We start from the raw sequence: 20,263 nt of genomic DNA on the forward strand, positions 1-20,263 counted from the left end.
ATTACAATAGTTCATATGTCGCCCGGACTTTAGAGGAAGCAAAAAAAAAAAAAAAAAAAAAAGTGTTCCAAGCACTTGGTTATTCACAAATTATATATATATATATATATATATATATATATATTTTTTTTTTTTTTTTTCTCATCTGATTCTTATACAAGTACTATGAGAGAGGCATGATATATATGATTATTCCCATTTTATAGATGAAGCAGGTTAAGTGACTGTTTAAGGTAATAGGTAGTATTAGAGTCAAGTTTCTACATCAGTGTTAATTGCCCCACAAAATCTAGTAATATGCTCTTATTTTTATATCTCTGAAAAAATAGTAGAAGTATTAGCATAGAGAAAACATTAAATTGAATTAAAGTCCTTACTAACTTCAGAATACATTATGTTGAAAATTGCCTCAACATTTATATCCCAAAAGTTCTCTGATAAGCATCAGGGGATAAGGATATTTGTTAGCAATAGAAAGGCAGCTTTGATTAAATGAAAATAAGTGTATTTTCTAAAAAGTCTCAATAAATAACTACAATTAAAAGATACCCTGGAATGTCCAAAACTACACACCCAGCCAGTCCAAGAGGAAAAACATGAGTGTCACCAAGTGGTCCACCTGAGTAACTGCAATGTGTTTATTAATTTTTCATCTATATCATATTTAAAACCTATGATTCTTATCTGTGGTCTCGGATCCCTAATACAATCATAGAATTAATGCAAGAGGTCTATACTCTGTATATTTTTTCATGAACTAAAACAATTCTATAATATTTTTAATGTGTGGACACTCAAAATTTTCATGTTAAATATCTGAACAGTATAGGACTTAACGAAGACATGATTTCTGGACTTAAAATTCTAAAACATAAACCTAAGAGTAAAACTTGTAATCAGTACAATTTGATCCCATTTTCAATCTAGTCCAGCACAATATAACTGAACATATTGGTGTCTCAAAATCTTCAAGATATCATTATTATTATTAGAAAGTTAAGCTTTAATTATCCAGAAGATTCAATAATCAGAGAAACTCATTCACCAATAAAGCAGGATAATTGAAGTGTTGAATATTCAAATAATCTTAGAGATGGAAAATCCTTTAAAATAATTTAGTTCCCAATAATATCATTTTAACAGTAATGACCAATATTCTCCCCAAGAGGCCATGAGAAGAGGGACTACTGGCACAGAACATTGCATACTCTATTAGACACAGTTGGTATATATAGATTTTGAAATTATCTTTAAATTTTTTTTCATATCTATTTAATTTTCTGCCTCACAAGGGAAGTATTACATAAAATAAGTATCAATCAATAAGCTTTAAAATAATATTTAAAGTGTCAAGTTTTTTAAAAAAGAAATCTATTCTATCTCCATCATTTTAAAGATGAGGAAAGTGACTTACTGCTATGATTTGGTCACCAACACGGATTCTTCCATCATGTTCAACAGCACTGCTTTTTGTAATGCTCTTTACAAATATACCTGAAGATTCTGAGAATTGTTTTAAAAAAACAAAAATAAATGATTATTTTGTTACTGTTCTATAAGTCAATCTAAGCATGTCTTTAGAAATATCTAAATTAAATATACAGAAAACATCACAGATGTTTCCCTGTTCCATATTTAAACCTGTAATTTTATAAGATTCTACCAGCTACCATTTTACATAAGCAACATAATGGAAACTGATGGCCAGCTATTAAGAGAAAAAAAAATAAACAACAACAAGAAAAAAATGTTTTAAACTACTGCTAATAGACAGACCAAGTTCCCCCTCTCCCTATATTAGGTATATTACTAAAGAAATTATTAAAGTAGATTTTATTTGATCTTCAATTTTACTGTCATCATCTCCAGGATCCATTCCCTATTTTAATGATGTAATGACATCAAAATATTGGTCCTATGGATAAAGAGATTACATATTCTAGAGGATGCACATAGATCTATATGTTTATATTCTTTTCAATGACTAGATTTCCTTGGATTAAAGGCACTGCTTCAAATGAACCTTTATCAAGATTGATATTTCCATACCTAAGTTCCCCTGTTTCTAAAATTGTTTTTTAAAATATATAATCTAAGGATATTAAATGAAGCTTTACTGTTTATATGTCTATCTGAAAAATTTTTTCCATAAAGCAAAGATATCATATAAACCTATAGGTACACAGGTTTAAAATCTATCATTTTCAATTATTACCTGATTTCTTATCTCCAATGTAACCAGCAATGGTTATTCCTAATCCTTGGACATTTTTTGTAAGTTCTACATCAAATGTTTCAATTTCTCCACTTTTCTGCATAGACATTTCCACCTAAATTAAAATAAAACAAAAAAAAAGCTCAAATAAAAAAGGGAATTTAGCTTAGTTCAAGAAAATGAGAGTCTTATTTTCAAGAAAATGAGATTCTTATCTAGGGATGATGACTGATTTAAGACTCTACAGAAAGCTTGTAAAATAATTTACTATTTTAAGGACTTCTGGTGATGTGACCTGCTACTTTTTCTAATCTAATATAGTTAAAGAGATAATGGTCAAAAATAAAATTCCTTTTCTAAAAGGAGGTCCCTGAATATGTACATTAAAAACAGAATTTTATAAATCAAATCCGGCTTTCTTATTGGCTTTTATTAGTCATTTGGAGGTAATTCTTCTTTAAGAATAGAATTTCAACTTGATTCTCTCAATCAATCAACAAGCTTTAAAACCTAAATAGCTAGAGCCTAACATTTAAATTAAATTTAAGACATTTAATTAATTATGAACAATTATACAAGTCAAAATTCAAATCCTGGAGGCAGGATTATAAAACCACTGAGCTTTCCATTACAATAAAATTATGTTTTTCTCCATCAGTAAAGTATAAATGGACACTGAAGTACACATGGAATCCTGTAGTTTGCTGTTGGTTCTGCATGTTTCAAGTCTCTTCCCCATCTAAACCATGCAGCTCCAAATCAAAAAACACCAAATATTCCATCCCCAGGATCAAATTCAAATTCAAAAATTCTCTCTCTCTCTCTCTCTCTCTCTCTCTCTCTCTCTCTCTCTCTCTCTCTCTCTCTCTCTCTGTCTCTCTCCTCTCTCTCTCTCTCTGTCTCCCCCCCCCCTTTGGGGGTATTCAAAGTCAACGTAACCTATTTCTACACTGTCATGTCCCTCCCCTATCCCACAAACATCCCTTGCCAGTTTTCTTACACCTTACTCCCCAGCATATACTCCTTCTATCCAGTAACACTGGCCTCTTAACTATTCCACAAACAAAACATTCCAATCTTTCTACTGCAAGCATTTCCTCTAGCATTCTGAGAACATTCCTGGAATGTTTTCTAATTATCCTGTATTTACTATTTACCCTATATATATATCCTATTTATTCTGTGTCTGTGTCTGTGTATGCACAGGTATGTAAAAATCCTATATTATCTACAAAATATGTACTAGTCTCCTTCCTCTATTAGATTGTGAGCTCCCTGAGAATAACTGTCTTTTGCCTCTTTTTGAATCCCCAGTACTCAGCATCAGATATCCTTGGGTTCAAATCTCATGTCAGTCAGACACATGCAGGTTTTGTGACCTTGGGGAAGTCAAGTCTTAACCTAAGCAATTAGCTTCTAGGATCATAGTTAATCTATGTATAATCTGGTGTATTTAAATAGAGGAAGTTTCTTCACTAGGTGTTCCCTATGCCAAAAAAATCACTTATCTGATATAAAACAAAACTCTATATTTGATGAAGTCGAGGTAACAATTACTAATTAGAAATAAACATGTGACAAATGCAGAATGGCCATTCTCTTTGGCTAAAGACAGATTTATTTAGGGAATTCAGTTACATACAAAAATGGGAAGTAAAATAGGAACCAGTAGTGGCAAATATGAAATAAATATAGTTAGCAAGGAAAAAGACAAATTCCTCAGGGAAACAATTAACCAGAGGAAGGAAATATTCTGTGAAGTGGAAGTGAGACACTGACTGGATTAAACTGACCATAGAGTTATCTAGAATAAGGAGAAAGATGCCATTATAGGGAAAGCACTATGAAGGAGAGAGAGTACCTCATAGTGGGCTTGGCTGCAAATAGAACTCAGCAAAGATCATTATAAGCCAATCTTTTATAGGGAAAATATAGCCTTGGAGGTTTCTAAGGTAGACTAAAAAAGTAAAGGCACTTGGAGCATCTAAGTAGTGCAGTAGATAGAGCATCAGCCCTGAAGTCAGAAGGACCCACGTTTAAATCTGGTCTCAGACACTAACTAACTGTGTGATGCTGGCAAGTCACTTAAGCCCAATTACCTCAGCCAAAAAAAAAAAAAAAAAAAAAAAAAAAAAAGAAAAGAAAAGAAAAAGTAAAGACACTTGAACTCAAGAGGAAGGGGTCAGGAGCCAGATGTGGAATGTTCTTAGCAGATCAGGTCCTTGACCTACCTAAAGATATGCTTAGTTAATATCTCAAAAAGCTGTTGTTGATACCCAGAAGTTGGGGGATAGATAATGGAGTCTGATAAAGAGTTCCCAACAATAAGAATAGTCCAGGAATTATTTGATAATAGAATTATCTGTTAATAGCTTCTTCTTGACAGGGGAAGAGAGTAAGTTTCATCATTATTGTATTTTTTTTAAATTATGAGCTTTGTGCCCCAAGTTTCTCTACACACAAATAATCTTCCTTCTTAGAATTTCAATATGATCCAGATTTCATAAATGTGCTAATACTCCCCAATGTGTGAAATTAATGAGCTGGTCATTAGTTGACTAGTAAAATAATTTAAATCTTTAACATACAATGAATCATGAGGCATCAGTAAACTGGACTCAGTTACCAACACAAGTCATTCTTATTATAAAATGACAATATCCTAGTCTCTTGATCATGGGCCAAGTGGGTTCTAAAGCTGAGTATTCTTCTGGACTTCTTGAAATCCAAACTACATCTCATTGGCATTCCACCTAAATGAGATATAATGCTATACTGAAGTTTGATTTCATTTTTCCCTTACACATAATTATCTGTGCAAACTTAGCAAAAGTTTAGAATTTAGATAATTACCAGAAAATGACAGGATGAAATCTGCTTCAATGGAAACAAATGTGTTTTCTATTTTTAATAAGACTTATGCGAGTGCTATTTTAGAGGGTGGCAATTTGACTATCAGATGATTTTAAAAGGGGCACAAGCTCCAGAAATGAGGATATGCACAGAATAGAGTTTTTTAAGCATTCAATTACATCAAGTGGTTTTGGTACTGCATTCATTTATGTATTGCTGAATAAAATCTTTTGTTTATCACAAAAGAATGCCATTTAAATGCTTTTCCAAACAAGATTTCTTTTTCTTTTTTCTTTCCTTTCCTAAAAAATAACAGCCAAACCTATGCTAAAAACAATAAAAATCACAGAAAATTCTAGTTATCTACTGAAAAAATTTCAAACATTTGCTAAGGAGTACCAGATTCCTTCTCCTACATCTAATCTATCTCTTAAGAATTAATAATCATCTGTTTTCAATAACACCAATCTGATTTTTAAAAAATTATGGGAACATAATATATATCTATAATTACCATAATAATTATCTCTGAAATTTTTTACTGATTTTTTTTAAGAATTAAATATTGGGAACACAAATATTTCTTATTTACCAAGCTAAAACATTTTTGAAATTAATGACCCCATTGCAGAAATTTTTACATGAATTTTCAGAATGTCCTTTCATATCAGAAGTCAAAGATAAGTATGATAATCCTGTGAAATAGTTTTGATCACTACCAACAGGTACAAATTACACATGTAAACCATAAACTAAATACATTTTATTCAAGAGTGCATAATCAGAATAAAAAGGACAATTTCCCTCAATTTGTCTTCAATTTGGCATCAGATATAAGATGGCTATGTATTTTTCCTAAACAATATTTAAATGTCAAAAAAGATCCATTTTTATGACCAAAAATTTTTTTTTTCCAAAAAAAAAAAAAAAAAACATATGCCTTGGATGTTTTCTAGTTTCTCAGTTCACAAAAGGCCTTCTAACTAGGCAAAAAACCTAGAAGATAATATAATACTAAAGCCTGGTTTTTAAAAATTGAATCTATCAGAATATATCTCAGCACTATATTTTAGCATGAATGAATGATCCATTATGAGTAATCATTTTCAATATGATGTAATTCTTTTCCCTCCTAAAAAAAGAGAAAGTTTTCTGTTTCCTTCATCAAGCTATTTAAAGAAAGGACCGTAAATTTTAAGTTACTACATGAATTATTATTTATATTTATATTAATGAGCTATTATTCATCTATAGTCTTCTTGCTTTTCAGACTGCCAAGTTTTCAGCAAGTTTTAATGTATTTATTTGTTAATTAGAACTAAAATAGAACTTTTCCCATTAGTTCAAATTCTGCATAAAACAACTTTAACATAAGTATTGTCTTCCAAATCTGTTTAACCTTGTATACTCACCAGCTTTTCCGACATGGAAGACATTGAAGAGGATAATGTGATGCCGGAAGAGGTCGTTATCATGGGTTCTTCTATGACACCTCTTGCAATCACCAATTTGACTCGATTCCCACACTGCCTGAGCACTTGTGCTACTTGCTCACTGCTCATACCAGCCAGGTCTGTCTCCCCAATTTTCAGGATATGGTCTCCACTACATAATCGCCCATGCTGAATGAGATAGTGAATGATTAATGACCCAAATATTGTCCTAAAATGGAACTACTGACCTAAAAATATTTTTTAAATCACACATTTTTGTAAAGTCAAATGAAGGAAGAAATTAGCTTTGTGAAGAGCCAATAAAAGATGGACATACTTTACCTGTGAATTTGAGAGTCATTTATTACAGAATAAATGAGGCACATTCAAATAAGCTTTGAGTTAGATTAAACAAGAGATATTTATTGTGTATTTTCTATGGTACAAAAATAAAAAACACAAAGAAAATTATCAAATGAATGGATGAAGATATAGGGGAAGATCAGATCAAATCACTGTGAGCTAGTAAAATTTTATGGCAATAAAAGGTATTTCAGTTGAACTGAATTTGAATAAGCAAAGATTTTTTAAAATTGAGTAAGTATAAATGAATTGAATTTACAAAAATTGTAGAATATATTTAAATACAGGTCTTAATTTTTCCCTCATCTTTAATCTTATATACAGATGCTTAACAAATGTGTATAAATATACATATATAAATACACACACACACACACACACACACACACACACACACACAATTTATACATAAGGGCTGAAAATACAAAAGACACCAAAAGATAGTCCCTAGTCTCAAGCAGTTTACAATCTAAACGGGGAAACAAAAAGTAAACAAATATGTACAAATCCATTTATATACAAGGTACATAGGAAATAATTAACAGAGGGAAGATACTAGAATTAAGAGGAAGGTCTTGTATAAAAGATAGAGTTTTTAATTGGGACTTAAAAGAAGACAAGCAAGTCAGCAGCAAAGTTGAGGAGAGAAAATTTTCCATGCATGGCAGATAGCCAGAAAATTCCTGGATAGGAGAGCTAGAAAAGCCAGGAGATCAGTGTCACTGAATTGAAAAATAATAGCAAAGAGTAAGGTGTAAGAAGACTGGAAAGGTAGAAAGGGCTTAAATTATGAAGGGCTTTAAATGCCAAATAATTTTGTATTTGATTCTGGAGTCAAGAGGAAGCTAATAGAGTTTACTAAATAGGGAATAAGTTATAACATGATTAGACCTGAGATTTAGGAAAATCATTTGGTGGCTGAAAGGAGGGCAGATAGGAATCTTCAGAAAAGATGATCCTCAACAGGTTATTGCAAGATAGATGGATGGATGGATGGATGATGGATGGATGGGAGGAATATAATTTCGCAGGAAAAATATATATGAACATATATGTAGACATATAAATAAATCTAAATCTAAACCTAAGACAAGCTTTCTGAATAAGGCCAGGGATCTTTTTGTCTTTTTTGATAGAAAGCAAAAGGAAATATCTGTCTCTGCAAAGATGAGAAGGATATCTATTGTACAAATATACATGAGTTTATATTATGGTGCTATATATCACAAAAAGGGATTCTTCCATGGAACTATTTCCCTCTTAAATAATCTTGCAGAGTTGATATTTAGGCCCTTACTTCAAAAGAACTTAGAAAGATAGCCAGAGTTGTCGAGCTACATTCTCTGCTGAATGAAGACCAACATCAAGAGATTTTTTTAAAAAGCAAACTGCTTATGTTACATCCAAGTGCTGCCTAATATTAACAGTAAAAAGATCAAAATCTGATTGATTATATTTCTGTTTATTCCTAGATTATAAGACAATATTTTTATATAATGCTTTCTGCTTTGATTGTCATCATATGCACTGGAAATACATGTGGAACAAAGCTCCTGGTATGAAAATCGACATGAAATTCAAATATGCTTCTGAACAGTTCCATTTATAACTGGCTATAATCAAAGGTGAACCTTTCATAAAAATAATTAATTTTATCAACTATGGAAGCATATTAAAATATTTCTCAGTTTTTCTACAAAGCTAAAGAACTAATATTTTCCCCCTAAAGTACTTTCCAGATTCCTTAGGGACAGATTTAGTGGGGAAAAGGCTTTTCATTAAGTGAATATACCTAAAGGCTACTAAAGGGATTACATGAAGGTCCACTTTATGGTAGTCTTTCACAAAAACTAGGGCACTCTCATGGCTCCTTGAAGTGGTCTGGGAGGAATGAGATAGTGTCTAGAATGCTCACTTCTGGAATGTTAGGAATGTTAATATATCTTGTCCCATTTCAATATTTCTATAAATGAAATTTTCTTGGGACAGGGAGTTATATTACATGAGAGATGATGCTAGTTTGTATGTCTTTTTTACCAAGCTAAAATGGTTTGCATATTCATTAATGAAAAATTAAATAAAGCATTTTGGCAGACCAGTGCCCAAGTAGGGAGTATAATATTAGTATGAATATTTTTCCCTCAATGCAACAAATGTGTGAACAATCATAACAATTAACAAATTTGTCAATTATTCTTCTGTTACATGTATTCTCCAGTAAAATCCTACTGTATTTTCTCATATAACATTAAGGTTACCATGGCAACTCTTAGATTTCAAAGGTTACATATCATGGTAGCACAAACTCTGAAATCTATCCTATCAAGCTCAAAAAGTCTGAAATAGGAGTGTGCATCTTTCATCTAAGAATTAGCCCACCTAAATTTGGAGAGGCTCAAAACTAGCTGATAATTTTTTCAGGACACAAAAATTCATGAAGACTGTGTCCAAAGACTTATGAGGATCATAATTTGTATTTCTAGAAGGGACTATACCATTGAAATCACATATTTAAAACTATAAGAAATATGCATACTAAACAGTGTTTTAACATATATCACACACTTAAACATGCTGTGAAATGCTGTGCTCATCCAGAAATCTGACAGTAGTGATCCATGATTAGGATATGAATTTTGAGAGTGAAGTGAGAGGATTCCCTTCCCCCAGTAATAGTAATTTGTTGAGCTCTTCTCAAAATCTCTGCATTTCTGCTATAATTCAATATATGTGTTCTCAAACACACACACACACACACACACACACACACACACACACACACACACTGCGCTATACAAAATCATGCAATAAGAGCTTGAGGGGAAAGGATTTAGGAACATAATTCTCAAAACCTTTGTCACTGACCTAAAAAAAATCAGAAACTTGATTAAAAAAAAAAACAGTAAATAGTTATATACCTTTTTTAACAGTTAAGAAACACATAAATAACAGCCAAACCCAATTCTAAAGCTTGGAGCTGCTACCCATCTCTGAACCTCCAGGCAAGGCTGGAGTCTATGAGATAAAGGGTAGGATTGATGGTAGTATGAGCCAGACCTTTTCTGTTCTTAGTTCCCACTGAACCTGAACATATAAAAGAAAAAATACCTTAAAAAAGACGAAGTTTGCTTGTGAAAGTGAAAACTAGTAACCAATGATAATGTGTTTATGTAAGATAGCAAGATGGCTAGCTGGATTTAGGAATTTTTTTTGTGACCATGGAGCATAGTAAAGATAAATGGCAAATACAGCAATAGAATCCAAATCTTAGATCTCAATATGGAGTTCTTACAGATAATCTAGCCAAAAATTTAGGACCAAACTCACATTTCAGATGATTTTCTTCCCCAAGACAAAAGAAAAAAAAAGTTGATCAGTAAAATTTAAAGTTCAAATACTTTAATAATATCTAAGTCATCCACTTAAGTACTTATTAGATGCTAACTATGAACAAAAGCACGGTTTCAGATGTTGAAGATTAAAAGACAAAAACAAAATAATTTCTGCCTTCCAGTAAGTTACTCTATTAGGATGTAGTCCAAAGGTTTGATTTTTTTGGTTTCTATTATATGATATATGATACTAACTAATGGTAATCATAAACAAAACATATCTACTAATTGAGATTACCTGATCAGCCACTCCTCCAGGTAAAATGGTTTTTACTATTACTCCTGTTGATTTTCCTCCTACTATACCAAATCCTAGACCTGATCCATCATTAAGCAATTCAATGGTCTCCACATGTTGCCACTGGACCTGAATAAAAATAATAAAAGCTTATTTTACAAAAGTGTTTTTCAACTTATAAAGGACTTTCCTCATAACAATCCTGTAAGACAGATATGTCAAATACAGTCAGTTTTGCTATAACACAAATTTCAAAAACCGGAATTTGTTCCAACTTGATTTATAGTTTATGCTCAACTTCTTTTGCAGAAAAATATAACCTTTTTCCCTGCCTACTTTCACAACAAACTTCATGTCTTTTTGAAATGTAAAATGTCCTCCTTATTGGATATGCTTAGGTTAAGTAGGAACTATAACAGAAAAGGTCTGGCTCATGCCACTTTTAACCCCACCCATATATCCCATGGACTCCTGCCCTGCCTAGAGGCCTAGAGTTGGATAGCAGCTCCATGCCTTACACTTAGGCTTGGCCACTATTTATGTATTTCATTTAAAAGGTATAAAACTATTTACTATTTTTTAAATCAAGTTTCTGTTTTTTTAGATCATGGATTAAATTATGTGTCTTAAAATAGAGTTGTTTTTTTTACCCTTATGAAGGTTTTAAGAGTTGTGCCCCTAAAATCACTTTCCCCACAACCCCTATGGTTTCTATTACATGATTTTGTGTAATGCAGTGCTTTTTGAGAACACATATATCGAGCTATAACAGAGATGCATATATTATTATTACAGTCAATGAAGCATTAGATTTTTTCTGAAATTCCCTTGCTTTCTCTATAATCCAGCAAATAATAGCAATTTGATCTCTAATTCCTCTGCTTCAAAAATTAATCTTTTTCTGACAATTTTTTGATCATATTTAGCTAATCAAATGTAACTTCCAAATCTGAAACATAACCTTGTTCACATGTGAAATTATGACTACTTTTATTTTTATAGTAATATATTACTATATTATTACTTTTATTTTACTTAATACTTTCTTTTCCGAATTACATGTTAAAATAATTTTTAAACTTTTTTTTTAATTTTGAGTTCCAAATTCTATCCCATTCCTCCTTCCCCTCCCTTGTCCCTGAGATGGTAAGCAATCCAATATAAGTTATTCATGTGTGATGACATGTATGACATTTCCATATTAGTCCAAGAAGACTCAAGCAAAGAAATAAAGAACAAAAAGAAGGAAGAAGTAAGGAAAAATAAAAATAGCATGCTTCAGTCTATATTCAGACAATGTCAGTTTTTTTCTCTGAAGGCAGACAGCATATTTCATCATGAGTCCTTTCCGACTGTCTTGAATCATTGCTGAGAATGGCTAAGTCTTTCACAATTCATTGTTCAATGTTACTGTTTCTGTGGACAGTGATCTCCTGATTATAACTTCATTTTGCATCAGTTCATGTAAATTTTTCCAGGTTTTTCTGAAATAATCCTGCTTGTCAGTTCTTATAGCACAAAAATATTCCATCACAATCATATACTACAACTCATTCAGCCATTCTTCAATTGATGGCCATCACCCTGAATTTCCAATTCTCAGACAGCACAAAAAGAACTACTATAAATATTTTACACAAATAGGTGGCTTTGTCTTCTTTTTAATGTCTCTGGGATAAAGATCTAGTACTGCTGGATCAAATGGTATGGTTTTATAGTCCATTGGGCATGATTCAAATTGTCCTCCAGAATGGTTAGATAAGTTCACAACATTTAGTTTATTCCTAAGCCACCATTTATAAGCTTAACACATATACAGTATACATATATACATGTGTGTACATGCATGTATACATATATACCTATATACTGTAATATGTATGATATATGCTGCATGTCAAAAATACGAAACTTATACAAAATAAAACAAAGGGATATTTTTTGAAGAAAGGGTTATAAAAGATCTGGGGAATTGAGACATTGAATACATAGTGTGTAGCCAACAAAAACTTTGAGGAGACAATGGAGGGTGGGAGAATGGGAAAGAAAAGAGCAAAAAAGAAATAGAAGAAGGGAAGAAAGGAAGGGAGAGAGACAAGGCAGCATACAAGAGGTGAAATCATTTACTAATAAGTATTTGAGGCTTAATTTAAATAAAGTTTTCCCTGACTCCAGGACCAGCAGTCTATCCACTACGACATCTAGCTACAATCCCATGAAAGAGATCATGTATCCATGATTAGGAATACATGGACAACCATGAAGAAGTGGGAATATATAATGTATACATATAGGCATATATACACACACACATATATACATATCTCCATACGCTCTTTTCTTGGGGTGGGGGGAGATACTCACCACAGGATTGGAGTGAGCTGAAACTGTACTAGCAGCTGATGGAGAACGAGAAACTATGGGGCTCATGAGAGGAGGTAATGAGCCTCTGGCAATAATGAGCTGGACATTATCTTTGGCCTTCTGAAGGATGCTGATAGCCTGTTGATGTGTTATTGTCTGATCAAGTGCATATCCATTGATTGCTAGTATTTGATCAGCTTCTTTCAATCTCCCATCTCTGTCAATAAGAGGAAGAAAAAGATGTGACAGCTGTCACTGAAATTACCAGTGCTTCTGGATAGATTTCTCCTGTTTTTATTATCCTATTTTCTCTGTTCCACACTTTGTAATCTTCCTCCTGCAGTTCCCCTAAAGACAGTTATTTGGGCCCTCTGGTGATTAGCTAGATCTCTTTGAAGCTAATCCCACCGCCTCTCCAGGACAGCACAGACCCTATAGCTATCTCCTCCCCTTCTATGGCCTCTTCATATTGGTACCTATCACAAGCAAAACATACCCCCATTTATATGCTCCCAGCTTAGCTCCTTACAGTCAAAGCTCTATGTTTATTCTTGACTATGAGCTTTAAAGTTGAAAGGACCTTATCAATTATTATGCCAACACTAAATGAGGAAACATTTCTAGACTAAAATCTTATTTATATTAAGAAATTAGGTTAAGGTTCTACAGAAATAGAATTCAACTACATTTTCTAAAGATGACTCTGGACCAGAAAAGAAGCAAACACAAACTTTGAAAACTGTTTAGTGAATTTTTCATGTCAATTTTTCCCCCGAAAAATCCTTTGAGACAGACCTCTGAGATAGGTCCCTTAATACTCTAAAGCTGTGCCATGATAAGGAAGAAAGAGAATAATTCAGTATACTTATGACAGGATTTTGGGAAAAACCTCACCTTTGTGCCACACTTCCTTCTTGTATTTCTTGCACAAATATCCCCAGTTCACCTCTGTTTTCACTCTTCAGCCCTACAACACTGAACCCTAGACCACCACTTGCAGGCTTAACAAGTTCAAAAATCTCTATAGGACGACCCTGTTCAAGAAACCAAACAAACAAAAATAATGAAAAGGAGAAATAAATCTCAACAATGTGATGATATCTTATTTGTATATCTTTATACTTAAAATATATTTTACATATATTAGTTTTTTTAATCCTCACAATACTCTGAAGGATGTAACACTGTGACCCCCAATTTTCAGATGAACAAAATGAGAGACTAGATGTTAAATGATTTACCTGAGGTCACACAGAGCAACAGAGCCAGCTTAGCATGTTAGCAGACATTTCATTCATCCTTAATAATATCTAACAGAACATATGAAAGGCTACAAAAATACCCAAAGGCAAATACTGCAGTTTAAAATCAGACACTCACTAAATAAATCATCATGAAATAATTGCTTTCCATTGATAGCAAATGCATTTAAATTCCATCTCCCACATCTAAATTTTCCCACAAAATATGTTCTTTTATCAATAAAATGACTCAGACATTTTTAACTTCACAATATTTAACTGAGAAAGGTCTTAATTATCTGAGGGCAACATTTTCATAAACACAAGCAAATGCTAATTAATCATTGTGAACAACAAAAATCATATCTCACCTGTGCCATATTTTTGATAAGCTGATCAAATTCATCACCTGAAGGTTTCCCATTGATTTGAGGACTGCTGGTTCCCATATGTGATTCAAAATCACCATTATTTTGACCCAATAAATAAGGCTCATTATATGAAGTAGGATGCCCACTAGATGCAAAATGTGGAAGTTGTGAGAACTCACCACTTGAAGATTTGGATGGTGTAACATTTACCTAAGAATGACAAAGGGATTATTATAAACCCTCAACATTAGACAATTGGTTCCTTAACTGTATCCAAAAAAGCTGGGATGTCCTTTTAAATACTTAATAAAGGATTCATTGGTGTGGGCTAGTTCTTCACCAATGCAGATCTCAGTGCCTCTGTATACTAGGAAACAGTCTCCTAATGTCATAGCCAAAAAAAGAAATTACTATGCAACTATCTGATGATGTTCTTCTCTGAACATATATTGGCTAATCCTTAGATAAGAAACATTAATAAAACCTGTTTGGGGGCCTTCATTTGAAGACTTTTGACTCTGGTGAAATGCATCAAAACCAAGGCTCTGCTTACACAGCTTTCAGGGTAATCATTACAATGACAGGACAAGGAAGAGGACTTCAGAGGCCAAGTGGAACAAACTCTTTATTTTGTAGATAAAAAAAAAAAACAAAAACTTAGGTTAAATTACTTGTTCAAAGCCACACATAGCAAGAATGAGACAAGATTTGAACTTGGTCTTTTGGACTTTGGCAGAGGACTCTTCAAAAAATGTAAAATAAATTGTAAAGCAGTATTACACGAATGTAGAGGATTTATTTTCTGATGCCTAATTTATTACAAATTTTCTTCAATGGACTGCAGGAACTGATACAGGGTTATATATTTGGAGCCCGAAAAGGGTACTTCAGAGATGATCAAATTCAAGCCTAGTTACAAACTAAGAAACTGAGACTTATGAAAAATCACATAGGTATTTAATACTAATGGACTGAATGTACCCAAAGTTTTATACAAGTGATGATTATGAGTCCTATTTGCTTACAGAATCATAAAATTATAGATCTTAAAGTTGGAATGGACCTAGAAGATATCTAGTTAATTTGTAACTTATTAAGAATCCCATCCAAAGATGCTTAGAGGGGAAGAGAGAATGGATGAAACACTCTTTAATCCCTTAGGAATGGTTTGGGAGAATCTATTTTTCACCTGAGTTTGATTCCAGATCCAAAATCCCATCAGGGAGACCTTAAAATGGTCAGGAAAGATTCCTTATGAAAAATAAGACTGACTTTTCCTTGCTTTTTTCTTTTCTCTGCTGCTGCCTTGAATGAGGGAAAAGCCACTTCATATTTCAAAATAGGCAAATGCTAAGTACTAAATAACCAAACAGTAATCTGTTCTTTGGTGAATCTTCATTACTGCCTTCAAGAGAAATGGTGATTTCCACTACATCTAGGACTGTATGCTTGATTGTTTTGAACCTGTGTTCTTTATTATATTTCAGAAATAAGAGAAAAGGCACTGTTTGTGTATGTCCAAAGAGCAGGGGGGCTTTTCTGATTTGGCAACATAGACAACATATTTAAAATGCATACAAGACAACTTAGCAAGAATGGCAATTTTTTTAAACACAAGGTAATATGGCAGGGAGTAGACTTCATAAATCTCATACTCAATAGGATGCTCAATAATTTCTGCCCCCTGACAGCCTATGTGAAAGAAAGCCTGCCTATAGAAAGGCTTAAGGACTTGAATGGTAAGGCCCTACTCCATAAATAAAATCATTTTTATATACTCTTCCTGTTTCTGGTATGATGAACACATAAAGAAGAATATTTGATCCTGAGCTATCTAACACAACTATAATATGGGGAACCAACAAGTGGTCCACAAATGTAGCACACTGTTCTTTGCTTCTTTCCATTTTTTTTCTTTTCTGCTTTTGAGAAAAGGAGTTCTACAGATATCTATGAACCTGTGAGCTTTGAAAAATTAGAATGGCAAACCACCAGAACTCTAGGAGCTAAAGTTTATACCAGATTTGTAGTCTATTGAGATAGTGAAGCTAAAACCATTTATCCATGGGCTATGCCAAATTTGAAAGTGAATTGGGGTGAAGGGAGAACAAAAGGGTTAACTCTCTATAGAAACTGCTTTAAGTTTGAGCCCACTTTCCCAAAGACAGAGAATGTTCATAGGGAAATATGTTGGAAGAAAATGTTGTTGTCCTTTCTCTTGTGAATGCTTTTAAAAAATTCTCTTCTATAAATCTGAACTGAGAGGAAGTTCACAAACTCTCAAGACAGCCCATTTGAGGGGAAGTTCACAAACTCAAGGCAGCCCATTCTATTTTGAGATTGCTAATTATTTTCAAGCTTTTTTATAAATCAAAACTAAATTTGCAATTTGAATCCATTATTCTTAATTTTGTTATCCCAGAATAAGCAAAATAAATTGAAGCCTTTTTCCATGACACATCCTTCTAAGTAATTGATGGGCAGCTATCTTCCCCTCTCCTCCAGCTCCAATTACTCTTCTCCAAGTTGAACATTTCCAGTTCCTTCCACAAATCTTCTTTATGGCATAATCTCAAGGCCCTTCACTATCCCAATCAGCCTCTAGCTGTTCTTCAGTTTATTGATATACTTCCTAGATTCATCACTGAACATAATACTCTATGTGGACTTTGAGCAGGGTGGAGAACAGTCATACTTGCAACTCCCTTGTTCTGGACACAAAAATTCTCAGTGCATTATGGGAGAACTCTTTTCCTTCCTTATCACATATACACTGGATATCACATATAGTCATAAAAATGACTTAGTGAATTTGCTGCACATTAAATCTACCTCATTATTTTAGTCGAACTACTATCTAAACTCCTCCATATTGTTTTCTGTGAATAAGGTTTGTTTGTTTAGAACGAAGAATTTATTATAGAAATTCATCTTATTCATTTAGCCTAATGATCTAACCTATGTCGAGATCATTTAGAGACAATCTTTTCAAAATAGCATACTGGAAATCCTATTCTTCTACCAACATACATGTGAATTCCACAATATAAAGCTATATAAGGATAAGAGGGGACTCAAGAATTAAAGATTAGAACTAGAAAGAAAATCAGTTCATTAATAAACATTTATTAAGTGCCAGCATGTCATGTATTGTGCTAAGTAAGCACCAAGCACACAAAGTAAAGCAAAAGACAGTCCCTTCTCAAAATTTTTTCAGTTGAAAAATTAAAAAAAGATAGTCCCTTCTCTCAAGGAAATTACAATCTAACAAAGGAGATGAAATTCAAAGAGCTAAGTACAAACAAAACACAGACAAATTAAAATGGAGATAATGTGAGGGGATGTGTGTTCACTGACAGAGAAGCAGATATATTGAAATCTCTCTATAGCAGAATAAAGCAGAATCATCTTAATAGCTAATTGCCCTCTACACCATACAAGATTTAGTTACTGAAGAGCCCAAAAGAGTTGGGACAAAGAACTGGTCTCATCTAAGTGGCTCTACTATTACAACATTCTACATCTAAATCTATGTATACAAACATAATCATTATTTTATTAATATTCCCATTAATATTATTTCTCCATTCCACCTCTTTTAACTATTTTGACACAGTTCAATTCCTATTCCCTGGATTTCTTTCATCTTCCATTTCAGCAGCCCTCTCATAGTAGAGATGCTGCCTCCAGTGTAGCCTCTTCCTCTTGTTTGGGGAGTTTCTCCTTGAAACTCACTTTGGGAAGTAGTTACACTTCATAATTTCACTTCCAACCTGGCTTAGATGTTAACTCTAAATTACTTTCCACCTTGCCCTCACATGACTATTTTCCCCCACATAATAAGAACTTAAGAAACACTAACTCAGTCAGACTATCATTTCATTGTGGCACATATTCTGACTATAGGTTCTCAAAGGCTTTGAAAGTGGCACAAAACACCTGTCCGTCCTACTAAAGTCGAAAGGCTTCAAGTTCATGTTAGGTGGCCAATTGTATACCTTCCCAAGAGCCTTATCATAGTGCTTAGTACACAGCAGGTGTTTAATAAATGCTTATTGCTTTACCATAAAATGTTTGGTCACCAAGTAATGAATATTTTCAATTAAGAAACTTAATCAAAAACATTTTCTAAAGCATTTGCTCTGTGTGCATGTAAGAAGTACCTACCACATGTGAAATCACAGTACCTTTACGTGTTAAATCATTAATGTTGTTACTGCTATTGTTATTCCTTTGACTAAGGTGTTTTATACAGACTTTCCTTCTTTCTTCATAAATCATCACATTGACTATGCAAATTGATGTGTTGTTTTATATATAACTTTTAAAATGCACTATATCTATAAAACAGAAAGAAAGTTTTCAGGTTACCAATGATCCAGTGAATTTATCAGCTACCTGTTTTCAACTACTAGGTGAGGGGAGCAAAGGGTGTCAGAGGTAGAAAGCATTTGGTTATCCTTTAAATGATTATTTTAAATCATTTGGAATGAATTAACATTTATACCTACAGGTATGTATATATTTCACTATGAGTATGTGTGCATTGTGTACATATACATACATGTGAGTGTGTGTGTATGTATGTACGTATGGTGTATTTTTTTTAAACAGCCTTGTTATGCCAAGCCTGGTTTTTTATCCTGAGCCATGGCAACTTCAAAAAAGTCTGCCAGCAAACTCTACACATCTCAGGTTGAAGCAGATGGCATGATGAAAGCTGCGACAGGCTGAGGATCCCACACACAAGGTCCTAACGCCCATGGTGTGTTTGCATAGAGAAAAAAATATTTGGACTTATGCTATGGTGAGCCAGGATGAACAAACTATATGCTGGGAAGAAAGTAATGAGTCCTTCAAAGGTACTCCCTAGTATGTTAATAGATTAATTCTCGTTCCAAGGAAGAACACTCAGAATATAACTTGCTTCCCCTGGCTCAACTAATTATAGTATTAAGATCCTAAGGGTCATGTTAATAAAGTAGGTTTGTTTTTCAGTTTGTTTAAATCAGTTGAAAATTCATTAGGTTTGTTCTTGGAAAAGATGTTGTTCAAAGTCAGATTTATAAAGACAAACTTTAAAAAACTGTTTTCTAAAAAATAATTAATTGTATTATTCTACCCATCAAAAGTCTCTTTAAATGTTTTAATCTATATCACAAAGCCCCAAGTTAGGCATGTCCTTTTTAATAAGTCTGCAAAAGTTGACAAGTCCACTGTCTAGTGGATATATGAGAACCCAGTTTAGAGAAAACAAATTTAACTAGAAAGATGACAAATACTTAAAAGAGTTTGTATCTATAAAAAGAATCAATTTAGATAACTACAGCCCAGATTCACCAAATAATTATCAAGTTTTCATCCCACATTTGCCATTTCCTTCAGGAATCTTTCTCTGATACCCTAGAGTCAATAACTATATTTTCTCCCTTGAACTATATAACAGAACATTTATTAAAGCACCTACTATATGCCCAGAGCTATTCTACTTTCAAAGGATCATGGGATCACAAATTTAGTACTGGAATGAACTACAGAAGTCACCAAATCCATCTGTGTCATTTATTCTACACATAATCTTATATACTATAGTTCTCTACATATATATCTTAGTCCCCTTATTGACTATATATTAAATAAGATCAGGGAATCAGTACTATTTAAAACTTGTTATTTCATTGGTGCTTTCTATGCAACAGTTACTTAATAAATGTTTAAACTGAAATACAGAGGTAACATTAAAGTATTCTTGAAGCATAAGAAAAAAAGTAACTAGAGTTATTCATTATAATA

General features: G+C 33.0%; 1 protein-coding gene across 1 annotated transcript in view; it reads right to left on the minus strand.

Moving 5' to 3' along the window:
* Nucleotides 1-20,263, minus strand: part of MPDZ (multiple PDZ domain crumbs cell polarity complex component) — a 221,149-nt gene that overhangs the window by 144,120 nt on the left and 56,766 nt on the right. The window contains 7 exon segments of the mRNA XM_074282905.1: nucleotides 1,415-1,503; nucleotides 2,216-2,330; nucleotides 6,481-6,690; nucleotides 10,495-10,623; nucleotides 12,859-13,075; nucleotides 13,753-13,892; nucleotides 14,471-14,680. Coding sequence (XP_074139006.1) covers nucleotides 1,415-1,503; nucleotides 2,216-2,330; nucleotides 6,481-6,690; nucleotides 10,495-10,623; nucleotides 12,859-13,075; nucleotides 13,753-13,892; nucleotides 14,471-14,680 — 1,110 coding nt within the window.

This window comes from Sminthopsis crassicaudata, chromosome 1 (assembly GCF_048593235.1).
Source record: "Sminthopsis crassicaudata isolate SCR6 chromosome 1, ASM4859323v1, whole genome shotgun sequence".
NCBI lineage: Eukaryota > Metazoa > Chordata > Mammalia > Dasyuromorphia > Dasyuridae > Sminthopsis > Sminthopsis crassicaudata.